The sequence below is a fragment of the Desmodus rotundus genome, chromosome 12 (assembly GCF_022682495.2).
Source record: "Desmodus rotundus isolate HL8 chromosome 12, HLdesRot8A.1, whole genome shotgun sequence".
In the NCBI taxonomy this organism is placed as follows: Eukaryota; Metazoa; Chordata; class Mammalia; order Chiroptera; family Phyllostomidae; genus Desmodus; species Desmodus rotundus.
This window is the reverse complement of record NC_071398.1, coordinates 30,485,444-30,510,079: the sequence shown is the minus strand read 5'-3', so window position 1 is coordinate 30,510,079 and position 24,636 is coordinate 30,485,444. Positions and strand designations below refer to the sequence as shown.

Genomic DNA, 24,636 nt, shown 5'->3' with positions numbered 1-24,636 from the left:
ATGTTGGGGGGGAACCTGCATTTTGTAAAAACAAATTTCAGTAGGAATAGCAAAGAGCTTTTGTTCAGCTTGAATGTATAATGTGTTTATAATTCCACTGCTGTTGAAAACATCCTCCCCCCCCACCTCCCGCCCGAAGCAGTTTCTTTCTGAACTCGGGATATAGTGCAGTGTCTGCAACATTCCTGTCTCCTGTTTTTAAGAGATTTACTTTGTTCCCAGATGAATGCCTTCCTTTCTGGAGGACACATTGTTGGAAACGTTGACCCCTTTCTCCCACAACATTTGTCTGACTCTGTTTCCCCCTCGGGCAGCCTGCCCAGCCCTGTGGATCCTGGGCTGATGGAAAGAGGGCTGGATCCTCCTGGCAGAGACTCAGCTCCACGTGCTCAGGTTAGCCACAGGCCACCCTGCACTCACCGAGGCACCCTTTCCTTCACTCCACTCAGCATTAAACCCATCTTCCTCCTTGGCTCACCTGGCACCTGGAGCTGCAGGAGGGGCTTGGGCATGGGGCCCAGCCTACCCAGGTTCAAGTCCAGCTGGCTGTTTGCTAGCCCCAGGCGTCTGTTGGCCTTGTTTCCTCATTGCCGTGAGACTGTGAGCAGTCCTGCCCTTGTTCTTCACCAGAACTTTCTTAGGCTCTGAGTGCAATGAGCGCACGGCCCTGCCGGCCAAACCTTACTCTGTGGTTCAGAGACATCGGACGCGCAAGAACAGGAAAATGCAGACGGGGTAATGGGGCTGCAGCCCAGACCTGGGAGGCCCTGCTGAGGGCAGGAGGGTGTGACTGCGTGAAGGCCCCGGGGCTGAGATCTCCGGTGTGGGAGGGGCTTAGGCTACCCTGTGGCTGGGGTTCGGAACACCACCTAAGGTGTCTGGATTTGCTCCTGGCCTTTTCAGAAGGCTGTGCAGAGGTTGGGTGGGCATTTCGGATCTTAGTGGCTGAAACAGCTGTCTCAGGAAGTGTGGGTGGGGGCGGCTTGGCGTGGGGAAGCCACAGAGAGAAGCAGGCGGACATGGTGGGTAGAGGGCACTTTTTGGTTCAGGACATACCTGCCATCCCCTCCTCCTGCTTTTGCCATTTTTCTTTTGTCTGTGGGCTTATCCATGACACCCTGCAAGGTCTCCCGCCCCAAGGTCAGGCTGTTCCCAGAGCTGAGCAGCTTTTCCAAGGCTGGAGGGTGACAATGGGGTATAGAAGACTTAATCCCTAACGCCCAGGTCCCTTCCGGAGGATGATGCACAATGGAACGCTTGTGTTTTTTCTCGGCTGTGGCATCCAGTGGGAGAACGGTCCGAGTCTCCTTGAGCGACTGCATGGTTGGGCAGATAAAAGATCCCACAAAAACACTTTCTTTCCCTCCCACATTGTGTCTGAGCAGGATGCCCTCCCCCTGGAGGTCATGGGAGATGTGTTCCCTTCCCCAGGGCCTGGTCCTCCAGCCTCCACGGCAGCTCACGAGAGCTCACCTAGCCACTAGGACGTTGTCCCCAAGGGCCGGGAGACCTGGTGTAGCACTGGGAATGGAGGCACTTAAGACTCTGAGTTGGTTATTGCCTGTGTCCAGTATTGCCCAAAGTTACTGGGAAGATGGGAGATTGAGAAAGCACAGGAGATGCTACCGGCTAGAAGGACCAGCCTTGCACTGGGGAAGGCCCAGGCAGGCCTGTGAATGACCACATGTGCCCAGGGCTAGAGACTGGTCTTTGAGTCATTTTACAGTTGGCATTTGATTCTGAGGTTATTGGGTCAGGGTCTGGAGAAGCGATGGCCTGTCCAGTCCCACGTAGCTGTGTCAGCAACCGCACATGACTTGTGATGGATACCATGCACAGGGATGTGAGCTTCCTCAGGGGCTCTGTCCTACCCAAGAACGCAGTGTCGGGCTTACAGGGCAGGGTGGGGAAAAGCCCACACAAACAGGCCAGGCGGCCTGGAACAGCCAGGCAGAGGCAGGGAGGAGACCCTGGTCCTGGGAGGGTCTGGGTCTTGAGTATGGCTCCCCCTGGGCAGGTCTCTTTGTTTACTGGAGCTTTAGTTTCCTAGTCTGTGAAATGGCTACACTAGCAACAGTAGCCCTAGGCCATTGGGCCATCTCTTGCTGCTGTGAAATGTTGCCAGGCATGCGCTATCCTCCCCTGCAGGTAGGGGATCAGCATATCAAGTGCTCCCAGGCCCCACTTTCCCCCTTAGGGAGGACTCAGGGGCACCAGTGACAGAATCTGTCTCAGAGGGAATCAACAGTGATTGCAGGACACTGTAAGGGGGTGAGGGCGGGGCAGGGAGGCTGGGGTTCTGTGCTCTGCGCCAGTAGTCACTTGTGCCCCAGGAGACAGGGGCCCCTCCCCCACCGCAAGCCAGTCTGCCCCTCTAAAATGCCCACAGTGGCGGTCACATGGCAAATATGGGAACTCCCCAGCCCCCGTGGAAGAACTTGTGGCAATGTAGCCACGATCATGGGAAGGTTGGCTGCTTTTCCTGGGGGTGTTCTTTGATCATTTCTAATTGAGTCCTTCCTTCGGGCCTGCACGGTTCTGTGCTAATTCGCCATCCAGAATCCTAACAGATTTGCAGTCATGTGCTTTGTGTGCTGCCCTCTGGGACGAAATCAAAGGCCTGGAAATTGGGCTCTTTCCCACTGCAGCCCTCGCTCGCCATGCCCTGGGTGGGTGGCAGCATGGACAGAGCAGTCGGGGCCAGAGCTGCAGCAAGAATGGGGGTGCAGCCACAAAGTTCTGTGCTGCCTGGTTAGTTCTCAGGTGTCTCCTAAAGGCTGTTCAGTTGGAAAAGGGTCCCTTTTACTGGGATTTGAGGCTTGAAGCTGATTGCGAGGCCAAGGGGCCGGCTCCACCAAGAGTGTAAAATACTACATCACGGGCAGGCGGTGGCTGTGGCGAACCGGCACTGTCCTCCTCTCGGCCAGGCCAGATTCCTGCCACATCACTGTTCTCAGACGTCAGGCAGAGCCAAAGTAGAGCAAGCACTGGACTTAGTCACTCAGCCCAGGGTGGGGAGTTGGATGGGAAAATGGGATCCCCAGTGAGCCGGCCATGGGGTGTGGCCCCTTCGAGGGTGCACCCGTGCTTTCTCTCTGAGTCCTCTAAGGGCACAGAGAGCTGACTATCTGGATGGGACCCCCAAGGTGTGGTCAGCCCATTTTACAGAGCATGCTCCCAAGGCCAAGCACCTGCTCGCTTAGCCTGTGATTGCAGAGCAGGACCCAAGGCCACAACCTTTCTACCACATCCCAACCGTGCCTGTGAGGCACAGAGTAGCAAGCAGCGCGGTCTGACCAGATGGAGCAAGGCCTGCTTGGTCTCTGACTGCCAAGAGTGCTTGGGGCTGTGTAGCAAATGACACAAACTTTGGGGGACAGGGGAAGCTGGAAACAAGACATCTGTCCTCTCACAGTTCTGGAGGCCAGAAGGCGAGGACCAGGGCCATGCCCTCTGAAACCTGTGGAGGAGGAGCTTTCCTTGTCTCTTCCAGCTGCTGGTGGTTCCTTGGCTGGTGGCATCATCACTCATCTCCGCCTTCGTCCTCACGTGGCCTCTTCCTGTGTCTCTCCTTTTCTGTGTCTTCTAATGACACTTTCATGGAATTTAGGGTCCACCCTGATTCATGATCTCATCTTGAAATTCTTACTTTAATTATGTTTGCAAAGAGCCTTTTCCAGGTCAAGTAATATTCTGAGGTTCCAGGTGGACATGAATTTGGGGGCACCCTGTTCGGCACATTCCACAGCGTAAATGACTGTCACGTGGAAACCCAGAAGGTGAAAGTGGGACTGAAGGCTGAAGGTTACAGTGGTGGACACTCCCTCAGTTGTGGGGATGACTTCCTCACAGTTGGCGCCCTGAGTCCCTGGCCTGGCAGGGGTGCCTATGGGCCAGCTGAGCCCTCGACCTCCTCAGGCTGTCACGGGGTGGAAGCACTGGGCAGGGTGAGCCTGGTCAGCCCTGAGGCTCTGGAATTCTCTCTAGCTGCACCCCAAAGATGGCCATTCCCAGACTGGAGATGTTGACAGGCCACATGTGGGTTTCCCTGGCTTGGGGCCCAGAAAAAGCCCTGCAGGGCCTTTAGCCAGGACTTGCCCATGCACAGAGGCCAGCTGAGGTCTCAGGGGCTGCAGGGACTGGGGGAGCTCTTTGTCCCCTGATTCAGGACCCAGAGGGCTGTGCATCCCCCGGGTGGGAAGAAGGAGCGATCCTGGGCCTGTCCCTACATGCACATGGCCACGGCTGCCTTCCCCGGCTTCTTCTGTTGGTGAGGAAGCTTCTCCGAGGGTGGGAGGGCTCCCCCGCACATCCTGAGTTGATGATGGCTTCCATGGCTGTGTCTCTGTTGGTGTGACACAGTGATTTCGGCTGGTTTTCCCTGAAATCAGCTCCCCAGGGCCTTTTGAATGTTCCCAGCCCAATTACTCTGGTTCTCTGGGGGATCCTTCAGGCTGGAGGCAGGCACTGCCTGGTTCCCAAGGCAGCCTGTGACATTGCAACTTGCCAAAGGGCCCAGCATCTGGCTGTGTGTTAGCTTTCTCACTCCTGGCAACCCTCCCGGGAGGTGCTGCTAAAGACTACATTTTACAGCAAAGAAGGCAGACTGAAGAATCAGGAGCTTCAGGGGTGGGGAATGCAAGTTAGAGGCAGCTTTTAGTGTTGCTGTAGTGTGACAGGAGCCATCAGCAACGTACTGTGGGGTCCTGGGGTTCCCATACCCTTGCCCCTGGTCCTGCAGGAGGTCCTGTACTGCTCCTGTCCCTGTCTTCCCAGTGGACAGCAGGAGGGTGGACATGAGGCTAGAGCCCAAGTGGGGGATCTATGCAGTCATTCATGTGTGTCGCCTGGGCCTGGAGCTCTATGTTAAAGCAAGGATCATGCCCTGGTTTGGGGTCCATGGGAGAGAGGACATGGAGCAGTTAGTGGGTCTGCCCTGGCTATGGGGAGCAGTGGCATGTGGGCCAGACATCTGTCATCCTCTGTCTAGAGCGGGGTCTCAGCCCAGCATTGTTGCCTTTTGGGGTCATCTGCTGTGGGGCTACCCTGTGCATTGCAAACTGTCGAGCAGCACACCTAGCCCCCCACCCCAGTGTGCCAATCTGTAGTGTCTCCAGATGTTGCTGCATATGGCCTGGTTGCTGGAGTGGGTGGGTGGTTGAGAACTGCCGTTCGGAGTCTAGAGTCTGCCCTCCTGCTGGGAAGGAGGAGCCCTGTCCCCTTGCCACTGCTAATGTACATCATTAAGTGGAGGTGTGACTGCCTCACTTGCTTCTTGCTGTTCTAGAGACAGGCAGAGCCATTGCTCCTGAGCCATCACCCCTGATCTCCTTCAGGCTGTGCCAGCCCTGTGGGGGCCAGGCCGAGTGCCGGGCAGAGCCAGCAGGCCTGGCGCCCTCTCCGTGGCACCCACTGACAGGGGGCAGCCCGCTCAGCCAGCTTTTGGTCAGGTGCCTGGGGGAGCTGTGGGTCCCTGCTTCGGGCCAGAATTTGGCACGGACAGGCTGAGCAAACCCAGGAGCTCTGCCACGGGTGCACATCTGTGCTAGGCTGCTCTCAGCAGCTTACTCTCAGATTGCTCCCTCTGTCCCTGGCCCTCAGTGGACCACACTGTGCCTGTGTGAGCTGGGAAACAGTGAGGACACAGGACGGGGTGGGGGGACAGCTCAGGGGAACTAGCAGCAGGTTGATTGGGGTCCAAAGCAGCTGAGCCCTGGACTGAGCTTTGCCAGCACTCGCTCACCCCACCCCATGCCAGGAGAGAAGTGGGAGGTCTGCCAGCCGTGCTCACAGCTGCAGGGACTGCTGCCCCTCTGTGTGCCTGGATCTCTGCTTTCCTCCAAGGGTTTTGGTGGTGAGGCCCTGGACAACCGAGGAAGGTCCTGGCAGGTTACCCCAGCCACAGCTGTCCTAGGAAGAGAAGCATCATGGACTGGTTGGGAGGGACCTGCCTGAGGCCCCACGTACATCCCAGTGACACTCTTGAATGAGTTGGTCAGAGCAGCTAATAGTATTCATTTACCTGGGGTTTCAGAGGCTGCAGAATCGAGCTGTAAATCCTAGGAAATACCATTCCATAGCAGGAATTCTTGTCCCCAGCATCATTGGCTCAGGGAGATGACTGCATGTACCTGTCACACTCTGAGTTGGCCGTCCCTTGATGACAACATCGTAGTCACCCAGGCCTTAGGGCTGGAAACATTTGAGCCTTCCCAGAAAGCCCCGGGCTGTATTTCAAGCCTGGAATTTTTTCCTCAGCACGTGTAGCGTCCGTCGTCCATGTAGAGGCGTCTCACACCCGTGTGCTTGCGCACACACCGTGTCAGTAACTCAGGGCCGTGCTCGGGTGGGAGCCAGTGTTCACAGCTCCACCAAAATCTGTATCCCGCCTATGGGAAAAGAAATCCAATCTGACTATAATAAATAGGAGATACAAGTATATCCTGCCCTGGCTGGTGTGGCTCAGTGGACTGAGTGCCGGCCTGAGAACCAAAGGGTCGCTGGCTCAGTTCCCAGTCAGGACACATGCCTGGGTTGCAGACCAGGTCTGCAGTGGGGGGTGCACAAGAGCCAACCAATTGCACATTGATGTTTCCCCCTCCCTTCCCCTCTCTAAGAATAATTTTTTTAAAAAAGTATATCCTAATAGGAAAATGGGGCAGATTAATGAGAATATTATAAATTCAAGTCAAGCCTGCATCACTCCTAAGGAACCGTTATCATGAGAGACCTTTAATGTTCCAGAAGTAGTCACAAGAGTCTGACCCAGCATCGCCCTGTTGAGGAAGGGGGTGGTATGTGACCTTTTGGAGATCCAGGCTAGCAGGAGCGGCCCTGGGCAGCAGCTCCAGACTCTAGGAGCACCTGTAGCATCCTGGGGTGGTGTGGCCTCTGGCTCATGCGTGCCGTACCAGGAGATGAGACCTATCAGCTGCCCCAGCATTCTTGGGGACTGCCCTCATGATCCCAGACCAGTTGCATGCCAGCGGTCCCCACGCCTCTGGGCAGGTGACCTGACCCCCAGTTTCCCTGACTGTAAGACAGATACTCCTCCTCTCTCCCCACAGCAGAAGCATGTGGGCAAGGCCCTGGGACAGGCAGGGCTCCACAGGTGCAAAGGAATGCACATTACAGAACATTCTATGGGAGAACAGCTGGGAGGGAGCACAGAGGAGCTCCCACTGTCCTGAGCTGGCTCCAAGCACTACCCCCACCCACCCAGCCTGCTGACCACCCTGTGACCAGGCAGTTCTGGGACCAGGCCTCCAAGACAGATCATGTGCAGGCGGTTCAAGGGGTGAAGTGCCAACTACCCTGGAGCCTGTTCTTGTCACAAGATCATGGCCTCGTGGTCAGGGTGAGGGGAGCTTGTGGATCCTGTGTTCATCCCTGACCTCAGGCAGGAGGTCAAAGGCCTGAGCATACCTGCAGGGTTGGAAAAAAGCGCCGGGACAGAATTGAGACTGATGGACAGATGCGGGCTCCTCCGCCACTGCAGCATTTGCTGTAGGAAATTCCCTGCTGCCTTGAAGTGCAGGCTTTAGTCAGGTAAAGTGTCAGGTTATACGGGAACCTCCTTCCAAAGGTCCCTTTGCAAACCTCACATACTGTCACCCTGTCCTGTTTCCAGGGTGACTGAAGGTGTCACTTTTGTGGAATGCATAAGCGCCCTTGGGGACCTTGGGTCCCCCATGGGGTCCCTCACCCCTGTTTCCCTAGCGACCTGCTGGCCCATGTAGCAACCCAGGGGCTATGTCCCACCCAGCTTGGGCCAGTTGGACCTGGACAGCAGCTTCTCAGCAGGATGAGGGCACAGACCCTCGCATGTAGAGCCACAGGACTTGGTTTGAAGCAGCCCCCAAACTAACAAACGCTCCACACCTGACCAATAGTTCAACTCGCTCCTCCAGTGTCGGGTGAACAGGAGGTAACAGGGCACCTGTGCTCCCCTTGGGGGTGCCTTTGCTATTGTTTGAAGCCCTCTTGTGAGTGTACATGTGTGTTGTACCCAGCCCAGAGCCAGGGACTAAAAACCCATGGGCCTAGTGACCCTCACCAGCGCAGAGAGGAGGGCCAGCCCGCCTGACTCCTGGCCTGTGTCTATCGGCACTGGCTGGTGGTCTGGCCCCTCCTCACAGAGTGAGTCTGTCCAGGCCCACGTGTTCCTGGACCATTTGGCAGATGATGTATGAGCCTCAGAAAGGGCTGGAAACTGTCCTAGTAGCCAGGGACCTTTCTGAGGTACCCACATTTCACAGTGTCTACTGTGCTGGGCTGAATGGTGGTCCCAAAATACATGTCTACTGGAGCCTGTGACTGTGCCTATATTTGGAAAAAGAGTCTCAGATACAAAGTAAGGATCAAGATGAGACCACCCCGGATTAGGGTGAACCCTAAAGCCAAAGAGTGTCCTTGTAAGAGACAGTAGAGAAGACTTAGGGAGGAGGCTTTTGAGGAAAGAGGCAGAGACTGGAGCCACAAGCCAAGGACCCCTGGAGCTCCCAGGAGCTGGAAGAGGCAGGGAGGACCCTCCACAGAGCCTCCAGAGGGAGCGTAGCCCTGTGACACCTGGATTTCAGCCTTCTGGCCTCTGGAACCGGGAGGGAAGAAGCCTCTGTTGTCTGAGCCCACAGTCTTCTGGCATCTGTTAGTGCAGCCCTGGGACACGCACATGGGCCTCGCTGAGCCACCATGCACGTCAGATGGGCTTGTCTCTCCACGCATTCCGAAACAGTGAGTGTGGGCCGTGGGATGTGGGGTCCTGCCCGCTGTGCGTAGAAACGGTTGGCAGAGGAGTGGTCCTGAGCCGTCCAGACCACACCCTGTATGTCCAGGAGCCCAGTGCTTTCATTTGCATTAAGGACCAAGGCTGAAATCCACCGGCCCTGCCACACACCTGCCCAGAAGGTGCCCAGGTTGCACAGCCCTGGGGAAGAGAGTTAACTGGCATCGTGGCACCGTCAGCCTGCGCCGTCCTCTTGTTCTGCTCAGTCCCTGCCATGTTCCAGGGTCTAAGTCATTTTTGGGTCATTTCACGCTCATGCAGCTATGAGGAGGTGGCATTCAAGAATTCCATCACACACACGAGAAGCCCGGTGTGGGTCCCCTGACCTGCAGCGAGGTCTGTGAGGGACCGTGCTCTGAGGTGACCAGGGCTGATCAGCCCCTCCCTCCTGACATGTCTCTGCATCTGCCTGGGCTGTTGGCACTCAGAATGGTCAAAAGTATGCAGAAGTACCATCCCCCTCTCAGATGGACCACTGGCCCCTTGAAAGCCACATTCCTCCAGGTCATGGCAGGGTCATGCTCACCTTGCCTGAGCTCCAGGCCCCCGGGAAGTCAGGACTGTGCATCGGTGGCTCAGTGGGTGCATTTAATTTGTCACAGTGGAAAGATTTCACCCCAGTATTTTTGTTTGTTACTGTATTTTGTTCCAGGGACATTCTGGAACTTACCACATGGCCTCTGTGCAGAGCTCTCTAACCCAACATTTCTGTCTGTTTGGCCTTTGCAGGTGGTGTGTCCAATCTGGATCCCAAATTCTCATTTGAAGGCACCAAACTGGACGTGGGAAACATCGTATTGGCATTATATAGTGGCCTCTTTGCCTACGGGGGGTGGTAAGTTCCACAATGTGTGGGTCTCTGGGCCTTGGGACACACAGGACAGGCCCTGAGCGTCCAGAAATCTGAATCTCTTGGCCACATGTGGGCAGTTTTAGAGAGTGGCAGGAAAGCTTCTTGGGGCTGCTTGAGCCCCATGAATCCTGGGAAAGCACAGGGAGGTGCCTGCAGCAGCCCTTGGTGGCCTTTCTCTGTTGTGCCTTGGCTCCTGAGATGGCGGCCCTATAGATAAACCTTTGCAGAGGGGTGTGAAGCATTTGCACTCAATAGGCTGGGCCTGGTGGTCCTAGGCTTCTTCCTCGCCAGCTTTCCCCCAACACTTTCTGTTCTGCTGGGTCCCCAGCTGTGGCCCCGCTCTCAGGCCGGATTATACTGGGCCACAAGAATGGCTGCAGTGTGGCGGGCAGGTGGGGGGTGAAGGTGCTGGAAGGCAGGTGAGAGAGAGGACAGGACCAGCTGAGGGGGTGGGCCTGCTGGGGTCATGCTTTTCCCAAGGGAGCAGGACTGTGCCCTTGCCCCCAACTGCCTACCGAGAGGGGCCCCGGTAGTGGGGGAGGGCTCTCCTCTCCTCTGGCCCAGAGCAGCCAGCAGGGGTTCCCCGTGGGATCTGTGTTCTCTTTCCCCCCAGTGACTCTGGGAGGAATGTGTGGTTAAACCCTGCTCTCTAAATTCCAGGAACTACTTGAATTTTGTCACAGAGGAGATGATCAACCCCTACAGGTATATATGTGAACAGAGACATTTCCTTTTGTTATTGTAATGTGAGAGAAGGAAGAAGCCAGTCCTGCCTAAGAACCCTTCTGTGGGCCCAGCCTGATCTCAGGTGAAAGCAGTGCAGGGCCTTTCCGGAGGGGCCTTGGGGTTGGGATCATGCTGGGGTGAAGGGGGCTGGGTTTTGACCTCCAACCGGCCACACGGTAGCTCTGTGACCTTCAACACGATTTCCCCGCAGAATGAACAGGAATGCCCATTTGACAGAAGGGGAGCCGAGGCCAGCGGGGTCGAGTCCCTAGCCCAGGTTCATATAGTTGCCCAGCCCCCGGTGCCAGGGGCAGCTGGTGGTGGTCTCCCTGCTCACCACATTCCCCTCACAGCGAGGCCCAGGCCCAGGACCCTGTGCGCTAGAGTACCATCGGGGCTGGTTCCATCAGGGGCTGCACTTGGATGATGTGCCCTTTCATTCCTTTCAGAAACCTGCCCCTGGCCATCATCATCTCCCTTCCCATCGTCACCTTGGTGTACGTGCTGACAAACCTGGCCTACTTCACCACTCTGTCCACTGAGGAGATGCTGACGTCAGAGGCTGTGGCTGTGGTAAGATGACCAAGGCCGGCCCTGCCGCCTCTGAGCCTGTGATGTGGAGCAGACCGGGCCCCTCGTCTGCAAACTGCACTTCTGTGCAGAGGGGTTGAGCTGCTCTCTGCCGCCGAGTCCACCGGAAAGTGTAGGGCACTGGTTCTCAACCCTGGCTGCTGATGCCTGGGCTGCACCCTAGGCCAGTTTTAAGTCAGCATGTCTGCAGTGATTCCAGCATCAGTCCTTTTTAAAGTCAAGTGTGGAGGGGGTGAGTCCATTATGGTGATTTGGATGGTCCAGTCTCTGCAACTAAGGTCTGCGACCCAGAGCACAGGGAGGAAAGGCTCGGTGGCCTTCTCCCATCTCTGCCCAAGACATCCTGAGCCATCTCTGCTGGGCATTCTGGACACAGGGTTCAGAGGAGGGAGAGCAGCAGCTGAGCACCTTGTCAACCTTCCATACCCAGCAGAATGGGGCCCTAAGTAGAACCAGTGGGCTTTTTTGTTGTTGTTGTTGTTGTTATTTAATTACAGTTGTCTGCATTTTCTCCCCATCCCTCCACCCCACCCCAGCCGAACCCACCTCCCTCCCCCACCTCCACCCTCCCCCTTGATTTTGTCCATGTGTCCTTTATAGTAGTTCTTGTAATCCCCTCTCCCCACTGTCCCCTCCCCACTCCCCTGTGGCTATTGTTAGGTTGTTCTTAACTTCAATGTCTCTGGTTATATTTTGTTTGCTTTTTTCTTTTGTTGATTATGTTCCAGTTAAAGGTAACTAGTGGGCTTTTGAATGTCCTGCGGGGGTCCTGTAGTCTCCCTTCCCATAGTGTCCGCACTAGCAACTTTGGCAGGTGAGGGTCGGCACCCACCCACCAACTCCACCCTCTGAGTAAATACTCACTGAGCCCTGCTCTGGGTCGGGCAATGGGGACCCAGCCAGAGACAAAGCAGTGTTTCCGTATGGAGCAGACTTATGAATGGGGAGAAAGACTGGCCCCTGGTCAACCCTGTGTGGTGCTGGGGTGAGGAGCGCCTGAGGACAGTGCCAGCATGTGGGGCTGAGGGGTAAAGCACCAGTGTTGTTCTAAAGAAGTCTCTGTCCCTGGGACAGCTCCCCACAGTCCAGACCCCGAGGAGTCACTCGTGTGCAGAATCCTTGTGAGGAGTGTGTGGGAGGGCGGCAGACAAGTGGCCTGGGGCTGGGCCAGGCTGGGCCTGAGGGCAGCATGCTGTACAGGGGTGGGGGAGCTGGCTGCATGCCGGACATCACAGAGCACCGGCTCACTTGTGCTTGGCCTCTGTCTAGGAGTTCGGGAATTATCACCTGGGTGTCATGTCCTGGATCATCCCTGTCTTTGTGGGCCTGTCCTGCTTTGGCTCCGTCAATGGGTCCCTCTTCACATCGTCCAGGTGAGCCCACCCAGGACCACCCTTCCACACTTGGGCTCTGTGGGAGCTAGGGTGGGACTGGGGGGCAGGTGTGTGCAGTGCTGCACTCTGCTTTTTAACATGAGCTTTCAAAGCTGTGGGTTGTTTTGTTGTTGTTGTTGTTATATTGGGTAATAAATACATAGCTGTTAAGACGTTCCAGTAACACAGAAGCAGAGGAACCATGACTCCCCCCTCCCCAGAGGTGACACAACTGGTCAACTGCTGTGTCCTCCTAGACTCTTTCATGGGTTTGTGGTGCGCCCCGCCTGGGGGAGGGGGACTGGAGGTGAGCAAGGCCCCTGAGCTTCCCCATTGACAGTCGAGTCAGCCAGGGACACCAAGGGGCCCCTGTCGGGGAGCCCAGCACTTGGGCACAGGCACCCTCTACTGCCCACCCTGCCTGGGCTGCTCGGAGATGAGGCTGACCACCAGTTTTTCTGTCCACAGGCTGTTCTTTGTGGGGTCCAGAGAGGGCCACCTGCCGTCTATACTCTCCATGATCCACCCGCAGCTCCTGACACCCATGCCCTCCCTCCTGTTCACGGTAAGCCGGCAGCGCCGTCTGATGCCCCCTTCTCCGGGAGGACTGCAAGCAGATAGAAGTTGCAAACTCAGGTTTCACTTAGGGATCAGTCTTGAGGGCCCCCAGCAGGAGCAGGGGGTGGGATGAGGCTGCAGGGTCCATCTGCATGACGCCCTCCGGGCTCTGCCTGGTGTCATCGGGACAGCGGGCCAAGGCGGAGGCCAAGACACAGATAAGCTAGCAGAGCGCTTCCTTGTGTGGCGCCCTTCACTGCATGCTCCACTGAAAAACAAAGGGCTCTAGGGTTTTTTTTATGTTTTTAATTCCAAAAATAATATACAGTAGTTATAAAAAAAACTTCAAACAGTCCAGCATATGTGAAGCAGAAGCCCCATTCATTCCCCGAGGGAACCAGAGTTCATGGGCGGCGTTAGTGCTCCGAGCCTGCCCAGAGAGGCAGACCACCCGGAGCTCTGTGGCGTGTTAACAGACGCATGTGCACAGCGCTTGTATTTCGAGTGAGGTCACATGGTGTGTGTTTTTCTTCAGCTTGCCTTACGTCTCTCCTCGCCCGGTACACACGATTTTATTAGTTCTGCATTGCTTTGTAACAAATCACCCAAAACTTAGTGGCCTAAACAGAAAGCATTCATCATCTCTTGGTTTCTGTGAGTCAGGAATTCAGGGCAGCTTAGCTGGGTGGCCCTGGGTCAGGGTCCTTCGTGAGGTGGCAACAAGATGGTGTTCAGGGCTGCCGTCCCATCCAAAGGCTCTGCCCTGGCTGGAGGAGGCCACAGTTCCTCAGGGTGTGGGCTCATCCACAGGGCTGCGTGGACATCCCCGCTGACAGGGCAGCCTACTGCCCCCCAGGGCAAGGGAGCTGAAAGGAATAGCAGAGGAAGCCACCATGTTTTTATGACCTTGCTCAGGAGTCACACTTGTCATTTCTGTCTCGCTCTGTTGGTTAGGAGTGAGTCAGTAGATGTAGCCCAACTCAGGGAGAGAGGGCCAGGCCCCACTTGTCGAAGGGACAGGTACCAGATGATCCTGGCACCCCTAAAACCATGCAGAGCTTGAGCTCAGTTTCGAAGCCCCGGTGTGGTGTCCAGTGTCCTGAGTGCCTGCCACTGACTTAAATGAGCCCCGTGCTGGGTACTTGGGGCGGTTCCCAGCCATTGCCCTCACAGGCAATGCTGCAGTGAGTGTTGGGGGTGGGCATTTGCACCCTCCCCCTCGCAGTGGGGCCTTTGCTTCTGAGAACTCGAGTGTTGCTCAGACTGGGTCTTCCTTTAAAGTGGGAGTGCACACGTGCTGTAAGCCCCCTGCAGACATGTCCTGGCATCGGGGTGGCCTCCGTTGCCCGGCGGCCCCGTTCCCTGCTCCAGCCCAGGCACTACGAGGGCTCACACTCCCCGTCTCTGCTTTTAGTGCATCATGACCCTGCTGTACGCCTTCTCCACCGATATCTTCTCCGTCATCAATTTCTTCAGCTTCTTCAACTGGCTCTGTGTGGCCCTGGCCATCATCGGGATGCTGTGGCTCCGCTACAAGAAGCCTGAGCTGGAGCGACCCATCAAGGTGAGGGCCCAGCTGTGGTGGGCGTCCCAGGCCTTGTGCATACCCAGGGCTAGTTGGGGGTTCGGTGGGTCGTGCGCTGAAGACACCGGGCCCAAGCGTCCCAGGCGGCTCTGTGTTGGGAGCCAGCTCTGCATAGCTTCTTGGTTCTGCCCCTTCCGGCATCTGCCTGGGCAGCCACCATCCTCCTATAGGGGACTCTGGTGAGGATCCACCACGATAAACCTGTGAACGAGCTTCTAAGCCCGGACGTGGGGGATAGTTCACTCAGTCGATGACCGTTAATTGGGAACCTTTTGAGTGCCTGCCAAGGGGGTGATTCCAGGTGCTGGGGCTCATCAAAGGACAAAATAGACTCCCCCCAAATCCATGTCCTCCTAGAGCTTATGTTCTAACAAAAGGCAGAATGATAAATAAGACACCTGCAGTGGCTGGTGGGCGGGTGATGAGCACTGTGGGCTCAGGCAGGCTGGGGGGGCCTCACTGGCCTGTGAGCCGCTGACCAGGACAGCCGGGTGCTGCTGAGAGGACGGCATGTGGGCAGAGGTGTAGGGACCACGTGTGGTCGGGGGGTGCTGCCCAGGGGGAGAGGGCCAGACCGTGTGGGGCAGGCAGCACATCACTCCCTGTGTGGGGCGGGTAGGAGGTGACATGTGCTGCCTGCCCCACACAGGGTGGCTCTGCTTCAGTGAAGAGAGTTTGGGTGTTAGGCTGCCTGGGTGAAAGCTGAGGTGCCAGCTGAGCCTGGCCTAAGATGAATGCAGCTCTCCTCATTAACCCAGTACTGGGGGACAGCTGCCCAAGCGTGGCCTTGTTTCTCCATAACGGGGGGCTGGTGAAGTCTACACTCCTGCTGAAGAAGTTCAGTGAGCACCTCGGCTGCGACTCGTGTTGGGGGAGTTAGAGGGAGGAACTCATGGTAGCCACTGCCTAGCAGCTCTTGTCCCTTGTCCAGTCCCCAGGGATATTTGGTTGTCCCATCTGGTACCTGCCCACAGGCTACATCCCAGTGTCCCCCACCCAGCAATTCCACAGAGGCCAGCAGGGCCCAGTTCCCTGCCTTGAAAAGGTTCTTCTGGGGCTCCAGGGCCACCTTAGTTCTATCTCCATGTTACCTGGGTATGTGGTGGGCTCGGTCCTCTGTCAGCCTGTGCCTGTGGCGGACTCTGTCCTCATGCTCTCCTGGGCACAGGGTGGGCTTTGTTTCACTGTTAATCTGGGCTGGGGATGGGCATGCAGTGTGGGCTGACCAGGCTGGACCCTCGCTAGCCCTTCGTCTCCCGGGGCCTCTTGCCAGTGTGTAGACAGATGGCCTAGTCTGTGTGTAGACGAGCCCACCCCAACGCAGAAGCAGGGCAGGGGAGGGGGGAAGGCGGGGCTGGGGCACCTCTGTGACTGGTCTGCTGTGAACTCCGTGGCTGGGCCTGCCTGCCCACAGCTGTGCAGACTGTAGTCAGCCTGCCCACAAAGGCTCTTTGAGAAGGCGGCTGCCCCTCACTTATTAGTGGGTGGCAGTGGCCTTTCCAGAAGTGCCCCCACCTTGGGTGACTGGATGGGTGCTGGGCTAGGGTTTCTGTCCTGTAATGTGGGAACCAGCAAGGTCGACCTCTTTTGACCTTGGGAAGCTTCGAGGGACCAACCTGGTTATTTGCGTTCACGGTCAGCACCGTCTGTGCTCTGAGTAATTACTGCCTGGTGCCTTGTGCTGAGTAAATGGAGAACAAGGGAAGGTTTCAGTTCTCCAGAGACACCCGCCTCTTGGGAGGCCAACTCCAAGGAGACCGACATAGGTTGGACTGGAAGAGGGAGGCAAGCAGGAGTGACAGCCCTGGGGGTCAGAGCCGTTCTCGCACCAGGCGGTGGGCATGTGCTTGGCGCTGGGGCACAGGTGATGCTCTGTGGGTTCCCATGGGGGAGGCAAAGTGGCCCTGAGGAGGAAGATGGCTCCACCAAGGTCAGGAGGGTGGTGGGGACACAGCACTTTCAGCGGGAGGGACAGGACTTGTGCTGACAGGACATGGGAGGTGTGTGGAATGAGTGATGGGTGCCCACTGCCATTGCTGCATCCTCTGTCCCCAGGTGAACCTGGCACTCCCCGTGTTCTTCATCCTGGCCTGCCTGTTCCTGATTGCCGTCTCCTTCTGGAAGACCCCCGTGGAGTGTGGCATTGGCTTTGCCATAATCCTCAGCGGCCTGCCCGTCTACTTTCTTGGGGTCTCCTGGAAAAACAAGCCCAAGTGGCTCCTCCAGGGCATTTGTGAGTATCTCCCCACTGCAGCCCGGCAGCCAGCACCTCTCTCCACCCCTGCTCAGGGTCCACCAGTGCCCCTCCCTGGAGCAGACTGTTCGCTGTCACCCCCTCTCCCCAGCGGGGGGAGAGGGTGCGCTCACGGCGCTGACCAAGGGTTCAGCCACTTGACGTGTCTGGAGGTGACATCTGGCCCATGTATTTCAGGGATAAGATGCTCAGCTTGGCACCAGCTAATCTCAGAACAAGGGATTCCAGAAAACCAAGCTGCTTTTGCCAAGTAATGAAATCCCACTGCCTGTCGCCAGCTTAAACACAGGCTGACCTAGAAAGGCAAGGAAGGAGAAAACAGGATCTCTGCACTGAGATCACAGGGTCAATTGACAAGCCAAGTTTGGGAGCCAGTACTAAGGCTCCTAATGTGACCAGCTCCTGGGAAAGTCATTGGTGTTAGCAAGCCTGCACTGCAGTCGCCGTGTCCTGGGTGGCTCATAAAATTGCTGGGATGGCTGTCTTGGAATTCTGATTGGCACCTACCCAGTAACTAAGACTGTCAGTCATTCCAGCAGACCTTTGCCTCCAACCCAGTCTAGGCTCCCTATTGATCACCTTGCAGAACATACGCAGGCCGTAAAGCAGGGCTCTCTGTCCTGAAATCACCCCCCACAGAGTGCTTATCTGGGCCCCACTCCACCCCTTCTGCAAGACCACAGACCTGTGTCTGTCATCTGGTGGTGAGCAGTGACCTTGCTTTTGGTCCTGGGTATCTGCGAGGCAGTGGCCCAGGTGCGGACAAATGGGAAGGGCCCATCAAACAGTCCCCCAGCATTGGGACTTCTTATCCCTCTAATTTCTCCCATGATCCCAGGGTTCTGAAATAGGGTGAGGGGCGGGGCTGGTGCTTAGCCTGTTGCCAAGTTCCTTGGCCACACACCCCCTCCAGGGTGACTTCTGGAGTCACTGGAAGAGGGGCAGTGTTTCTCTGCTGCTAATCTGGAATGCGGGCTGGTGCCCACCAGGAGGGAGGCCTTTGGGCCCAGTGCTCACATTTCCAGGTCAGGAGGTATCACTTAAAGTTCAAGGTTTCTGGCTTCTCTTGCAACCTTGGAAGTCGTGGTGTTGTGAGTCTGTGTGAGCTATGGCTCACAGCACTCACGGGTGCCCCTGGACCCCAGGCATGTGATCGCCTGACACCCGAGTAACTCTGCTCTCCCCTGTCCTGCAGTTTCCATGACAGTCCTTTGCCAGAAGTTCCTGCAAGTCGTCCCCCAGGAGACATAAGGAAGAAGAGCCAGGACTTGCCGAGCAGGGCCAGTTTCTTGGCCGACGGAAAACGCACAAAGATCATTTTAAAACAACTCATCAACCTAAAAAGCAACCCAGCCCCTCATCCAGGCAGCTCAGCTGAGCGCCCCTCATCATCCTTCCACCAGGTCAGGTGCTGGGGCCACTGTGAAAACTGGTACAAATTTAGTCCCAGAAGACGAACTTTTATCACTAAGTCTTCAAGAGCGCAAGGCACAAATGTGGAACTAAGAAGAGGCTGGGCCTTCTGACCGACCGTGGACTTTTTGCCAGGTTGGGTCCTTGTCCTTTTCCACCTTTATTTGAATTATTTTTTTAACTTAATTTTTAGGTCAAGTTGATGCCACAATGATGATTATTTTTTAAAGAAATGGGGAAGGGCAGGTAGGGGGAATCTTTTGTCCCTTTACACTGCCAGCAGAATGATGTGCCTCTGGGACCGACTCCTGTCGTGGGTGTGACCCCCAGCACCAGCTCCAGGCACAGTCTCTCGGCAGGAGGGATTCTGAGAGCCGAACACTGCAGCTGCCAATGAGCTACCAAGGCTTGGCCTCGCCATGTGGGCAGTGGGCTTGCACTGACAGGTGCGTGTGTTTGGCTGGTTTTTTTCTCTTTTGTTAGTAGATGTAGTGACATTGGGAAAACTAACCCTGGGCTTATGTCTCTGCCTTAAAGACCTGAGGTAGATCCACCCCTCTCTAGCCCCTAGAAAGGAAAGAAAATCTCAGTGAAATGGCCAGCCCCAACTCCACAGAAAGAGCCCGTTCCTGTTGCTGGTGGAGCTCCAGGTTGAGGTCATGGGCATCTGTTTGATCCTGGAGCTCCCGCTGGTTTCTGGGCTAGACCCTGGTCATTCAGGATGCCATGGGGCTCCTGGCTTTGTGCCTCCTGCCTGGTGTGGCAGCCTGAGCAAAGGCACAAAGGCAGGAGGATTTGGGCCTCTCCTGTGGACAGGGCACCAGGCCTGGTTTGTAGGTAATGCTGCCTCCCGATCTGTCCTCTATCCAGTTTGGGAGTTAACTCTAGTTCTCTCAGACAAAGCCCCAGGCTGGAAATCTAGCAACAGATGCTACCAGGAAGGCAGATGCTCAAATCCTTAATGGGCTTCTCATCCAGGCCCCCCAGGCAGCCCCTCCCAGGGTCCCCAGAATTGGCTTCAATGGGTGGGTGGCAACCCCAATAGGCTGACTGGGGCTGGCTTCCAGCTCCTGGCCAGGGCACCATCATCCCCTCCTGCCACTGGCAAGGCCTGCCCCAGGTTCAGTTCCAATCAGCACAAGATGGAGCCAAGCCTTCCTCACTGCTCCGACTCTGCACTTGCTGTGGAGGCCACCCTGACCCTCCAGAAGTCTGGCTCCCAACACAGCATGCCCACCCTCCTCTCCAGAGAGGCTTTTGTCCTTGGGCTCCTGTGGTGTTTTGCCCACGACAGCTGAGACAGCTGAGGCCCAGCCAACACGTCTGGCTACCAGCTGGCTTTCCTGAGCTGTCACTAGGAAGCCATCTTGGGGAGCAACATCAGCTAAGTTCAGGTCGTCCTCTTCTAGGCCCCCATCTTAGGTGCTGGGTGTCTGCCTTGGTCTCTGACCACTTGTCTTTTCCAAGGAGGAGGCTGAGCTGAGCCCTCAGGCATCAGGCCCCATTGCTTAGCCATGTGAGCTTCGAATGGCCTGTCCAGCCAGCTGCCCCCCCAACCTGGGCTCCAGGACCCCCACACAGTCCAGTGGCCCTAGAGGAACCTGACAAAGAGCTCTGGAGACCTGGGCTAAGTTAGGCCTTGAGGCTGAAAGGAGTCAGCCAGGTGTCTGTCTCCCCCCGCCCACCACCCCCTGCTAGAAGGAGGCAGAGCAGGGCAGCAGACCTGTGCCATCCTATGACTTCTGACGCGTAAGGACAGGCCTCTATGCGAGTCTCATCTTGGGGCCATATGTCACTCATCTGGGGTGGAGCTCAACATCTGAGGGTGGAAATTCCCTAAGGCAAGCTGGCTGGAAGGGCCATTCGAAGCTGCAAAGACCTGACTGCAGACTTCCTGTGTTGGGCAGAATCCCTGCCCTGGGCCTCAGTTTTCTCACCTGCAAATGGGGGCAGTAGCCAGTCAGTGTACCACCTGCCTGGTGGTTTGCACATGTCTGGGAGACTGGAGCTCGTAGTGACTACAGCCCTGTGCACAGGTGGCAGGATGCTGCCTCGGGTGCATGGCCTGCCTGCCTTTTCATGGGGATCCAGCAGCAGCTAAACGGACAGTTGGCTTCTCCCAGAATGGGAGGGGGCACTTGGGCTCCTGTTGTGCTTCAAACCTCTGGCTCTGGAGCGATAGGGCCTTGCCAGAGGTGGGGAACCAGGCAGCCCTGTCCAGACCATGGTGGCACCCCACCATGGTCTTCAGCAGCCTGTGGACAGGTGTGTGTCATGGGGAACTGGGGCAGTGTTGCCCCTGAAGGGCTAGACTGGGGCCCCAGGGTTCCCTATCCACACTGAGGCATGGGCTGGAGGGGACATTGAGAGGTCAAAGGCAGTTCTGAAGCGCAGCTGGCTGTCTCCAGCGCCTGGGCTGGGAGCTCTGCTGAAGGTGGGTGGGAGGCCTAGTCGGTGATCCTTGAGGCTATGTCTCCCAACTCAACCCAGCCCAGGGACCCACCTCAGCAGGTAGGGACTTCTGGGGCTGCATCCCGAGGTGCCTGCCTGCAGACACCCCGGGGTCCTGCTGTGTTGGTATCTGGGGAGCGGAGACTTTGCTCTTTCTGACTACTCTACTGACAAGTATCTGGAGCGTTCACATTTGCGGGGATTAATTTTTTTTTAACCAAACCCCGGCATAACCAGCAAGCATTTGTTCAGTGTTGTGCTGTTCTGTTTTGTCCTGAGGTCTCACTAATGTGTAGGATGCTGTCGGCGCCGTGTTTATTTATTTGCAGGGTCAGTTAAGTCTGGCTTCTCCGGCATGTTTTTTCTGTCTGTGTCCTTGTCGGAGTCCCCGCCACATACATCAGTGCTGCCACTGTGACATTGTCGTCGGCCCGGCCGGAATACCTCCACCATGTAACGACGTGTGTGGCTTCAGTGTCTCTCGTGTTAATGGCTAACCTGTTACACTTGGCTGGTTAGGGATGGGGAGTTTTGTTTTTTAGCGTGTGTGTGGGTTTTTTGATTTTTTTTTTAAAGAAAATGATCAGAATTGTAAGTACTGCTGGTGGCCTTCATGTTCTTTCCGTCAGCGTCAAATTCTGGAGTAGGAATGTGCCTGGGGGTGACACTTGGCCCACCTCATTCATTCACTTACGTACTCACTCATGGACACAGCCTCCGGGAGGCCAAACAAGGTGGCCATGGCCCCTGCGGTGGGTGCCAGAGGCTGGGAAGGAGGCAAGAGGGCTCAGCAAGAATTCAGTCTACCCCTTAGAATGGGCATCGAAGTCAAGACCAAGAAGGAGAGCGGAGAGAATGTTCTGGGCCCCAAGGTGAGGAGAGCTTTGCCGCAGGCCAGTACCAGGAGGTCAGGGAGGAGACATGCCAGGTTGGGGTGGGAGGGAAGGAGCAAGCACATTCCTCACATCTACAACACTGCTGAGAGTGCCTGGTGTCTGGGGGGCCTGGGCTGAGAGCCGTACCAGCTCTTCCACGGACAGCTCTCACTTAATTGGAACGAACTCCATTCTAAGCATTGGTGTTTGACCTGGGCCTGGAGGACAGGCGGGCCACAGGTATGCTAGGATGGGAAGACTGTTGCCGGGTGGCACAGTAAGGGTGGGCTATGGACCATGGTAACTGTCTAGTGAGCCTTGGCCAGGGCACTGGCGCATGGAGGCTGGAACTGGGGGCCTTGGATTCCCACTGAGGGGGCTTCTACTCTCAGGCATTGGAGCCACTAGACAGGCTTGGGGCAGGAAGTGCCACCTAGAGCCACCTGCAGTGAGCAGAGGCCCTCTGAGTGCCAGGTCCCAGTGCTGCTGATATTGTGAGCATCGCAGTCCCCAGGTCCCAGTCACAGAGTGCACCCTGCATACTGGACCCCAAAACCAGGCAGGCCCCCAAATGAGCACATGGAGGAATTCCCCTCCCTGCAGGCTGGGTGGGGGTGTGGAGCTAACAGGTGGCCCATGGGATTTCACAGCCCTAGTGGGTGGGGGCTGCCCTTGCAGGGCTGATCGAAGCTGGCTTGCCTAAGTTACACCCACACAGCCTGTGGGTCAGCACCCCATGATGGTCCTCCCACCCAGGCTACCTGAGCATCCACTTTCTGCTAGAACTCCTGGAAGCCTGGCTGAACAAAAACCCCAGGGGCAGTTCTATATGACTCACAGGTCATGATGCATTGAGAAGTGTATTAAAATCCTACGTCCGTTGGCACAGAAGCATTTGGAAAACAACGGGAAGAGGTGTGAAAGGTTGGGAATCTCATTGTGACTACTCTGCCGCCCTGGCTGGACCCGGCAGCCAGCCCTTCCAATTCGGGGACGAGCTCTCCTCCCACTGCTGCTGATGGCAAAGGGTCTGGACACTTGAAAGGGCAGTTCTCAGACGAACCCAAACAAATGGTCCCACACGTGTGGTCAGAATAAAGCTGTCTGTCCGGCTCTTCCTTTGAGAGAATAGGTAGGGATGAAAGAGAGCTTGAGACAGATGAGAAAGAGGGAGGGATGGGGAGGGAGACAAAAATGTCCAACTGGTGAAACATTCCAGCAACAGCTACAATTACTCAACCACCATGAATGGAGAGGAATGGGTGTGTTTGGAGGAAAAAGGGAGAGGGAGGAGGCAAGACAGGGATGCTGGCTGCAACAGGAGGAGACTTCTTGTGATCCCCAAATTCTTAAAAAACTGCCAGGTTCACCAAATTTGCCATGTATGTATGTGTAACCAGTGAAGGAGGGTTGGTGGGGCCAGGTCATCATCAGTGAGGCAGGGACCTCTGACATCGCAAAGCCACCCTTGCCCCTGGAATTAGTCAGAACCACCCCTAGAGTGGGTGTGGGCAGGCTTCAGGAATGGGCGTGACATCTGGGCCACAAAGGACAGCTTGGAAATGAGGACCCGAGGAAGGAATAGCTGCTTCCACCTCGAGAGCCCCCCTGGTCATGCCCCTTGCCTCTACACAGGACCCCTTTTATGCCTCCCAAACATATGACACTTCTCTGGCCTCTAAAGAGATCATCAGTCCTTGTCAGTCTCTCAACAGCCTCTAGAGGTGGGCACAGTGGCAGAGGCCCCAAACCAAAGCCCAGGCCCTCATCTGCGCAGTCCCCGGGGGATGCAGCAGATCCTCCCTCCAAGAGCGGCAGTCCGCAGGCACGTGGGCTGTCGGCCGGCATGGGGGATCTCTGGGGCCCATGCACCCGTCTCCTGCCAGAACTCGCCCAAACCCCCTGTGAGCACGCCCACACCAAACAGGTTGTGTGCTGCCCTTTTCACTTCTTGGGGTTCAGTTTCAGCAAGACAGTTCTTTCTCTTCCAGCCAAGGGGTGACTTAATTCTGCAAGTAGGAACTCAGCTGTGTGATTAAAGTTAAACACTTAAATCACATAAAATGTCCTGGATGAACACGTTGTTCACAAAACTAGTTTTGACCAGTTTGACTGGAGAAAAAACCCTCTGGGTCAAAGAGGGGCACAGAAGGTTCCAGAAGTATTCTTCCCCTCATTGACCTTTATACAGGCTGCCATGGAAAGGCATGTGGCCCCCAGGATGGCTCTTACCCCTCCAGGTGGGGCTCCAGGGCCCAGAGTCAAAGTGTGGGCCCGGCCCGCCCACCTCGTGGTCCCAGCCCTGCCGAGCTCTGAGAGGTGGTGGCCATGCCATACTCGATGGAGCCCCAGACTTCTCCGAGAAGCCTCAACCTTCTGATGGCTCTCGCCCGACCTGAGGTTGGGAAAGGCACCGGGGAGACTGGGCCAAACTCAGTACCCCTGCCTGAGGCTGCAGGGGCAGCTCTGTTTTACCACACCCACGCTATTGGACAACCCACAAAGCTGATTTCTCCAGTTAGTGAATGTTTTCCTAACATTTCCAAAGGACCTCTCTCTGTCCTTCTGCATGTCCCTGCCCCACTCCTTTAGTCACAGTGACATTTGTCCAGGCTTCTGACACCCTCATGGGAGAGCCCTGCCTAGTTCTCAAAGAGCCATGGGGAGGAGGTCCTGAGTTCCCTTTTATTCCATTAAAGCTGCTTCTATTTTATTTCTGGGCTCAGCTTAGTCCCTCAAGTCGGGCTGCGAATTCCACAGGGAGGGAATTGTCAAATACAAACCAAATCTGGACCCAGGAAGGAGACAGTTTATGGGAAAGGGTTATGGCAGAGGGGACGGGCCATCACCGTTGGGACAACACTGCTCTGACATGAGATGTGCAGCATCTGGGGGCTGGTGGGGGTGGGGGTCTCTCTTCTATGGGGTGGGGTCAGATGGGAGGGTGGAGGGTAGGGAAGGTTTTCCCCCAGGCCAGCCTGTTCCCAGAGGGGCTGTCTGCTGGCTGGGGCCAAGGGGGCCAAGTCCAGGAGTCGAGAAGGGGAGGAGCTGAACCAGTTTGGGTAAGGAGCATTTTGTTTTGATGAATCAGTGGGGACAGGAGGTTCAGCTCATCGCTGCTGAGGCACAGGGAAATGTGATGAGGGTCTGTGTCTGGCCTGGTCACAGGTAA

The 24,636-nt window shown here is 56.3% G+C and overlaps 1 protein-coding gene across 1 annotated transcript in view; it reads left to right on the top strand.

The window, feature by feature from the left end:
- SLC7A5 (solute carrier family 7 member 5) overlaps nt 1–21,184 on the top strand; it is a 38,061-nt gene extending 16,877 nt beyond the window's left edge. Inside the window, exons 3-10 of the mRNA XM_024556003.3 lie at nt 9,515–9,620; nt 10,299–10,343; nt 10,814–10,937; nt 12,225–12,328; nt 12,797–12,893; nt 14,301–14,450; nt 16,527–16,704; nt 17,921–21,184. Coding sequence (XP_024411771.1) covers nt 9,515–9,620; nt 10,299–10,343; nt 10,814–10,937; nt 12,225–12,328; nt 12,797–12,893; nt 14,301–14,450; nt 16,527–16,704; nt 17,921–17,976 — 860 coding nt within the window. The 3' untranslated portion in view covers nt 17,977–21,184. The remainder of the gene's footprint in view (nt 1–9,514; nt 9,621–10,298; nt 10,344–10,813; nt 10,938–12,224; nt 12,329–12,796; nt 12,894–14,300; nt 14,451–16,526; nt 16,705–17,920) is intronic.
- The last annotated feature ends 3,452 nt before the right edge of the window (nt 21,185–24,636 follow it).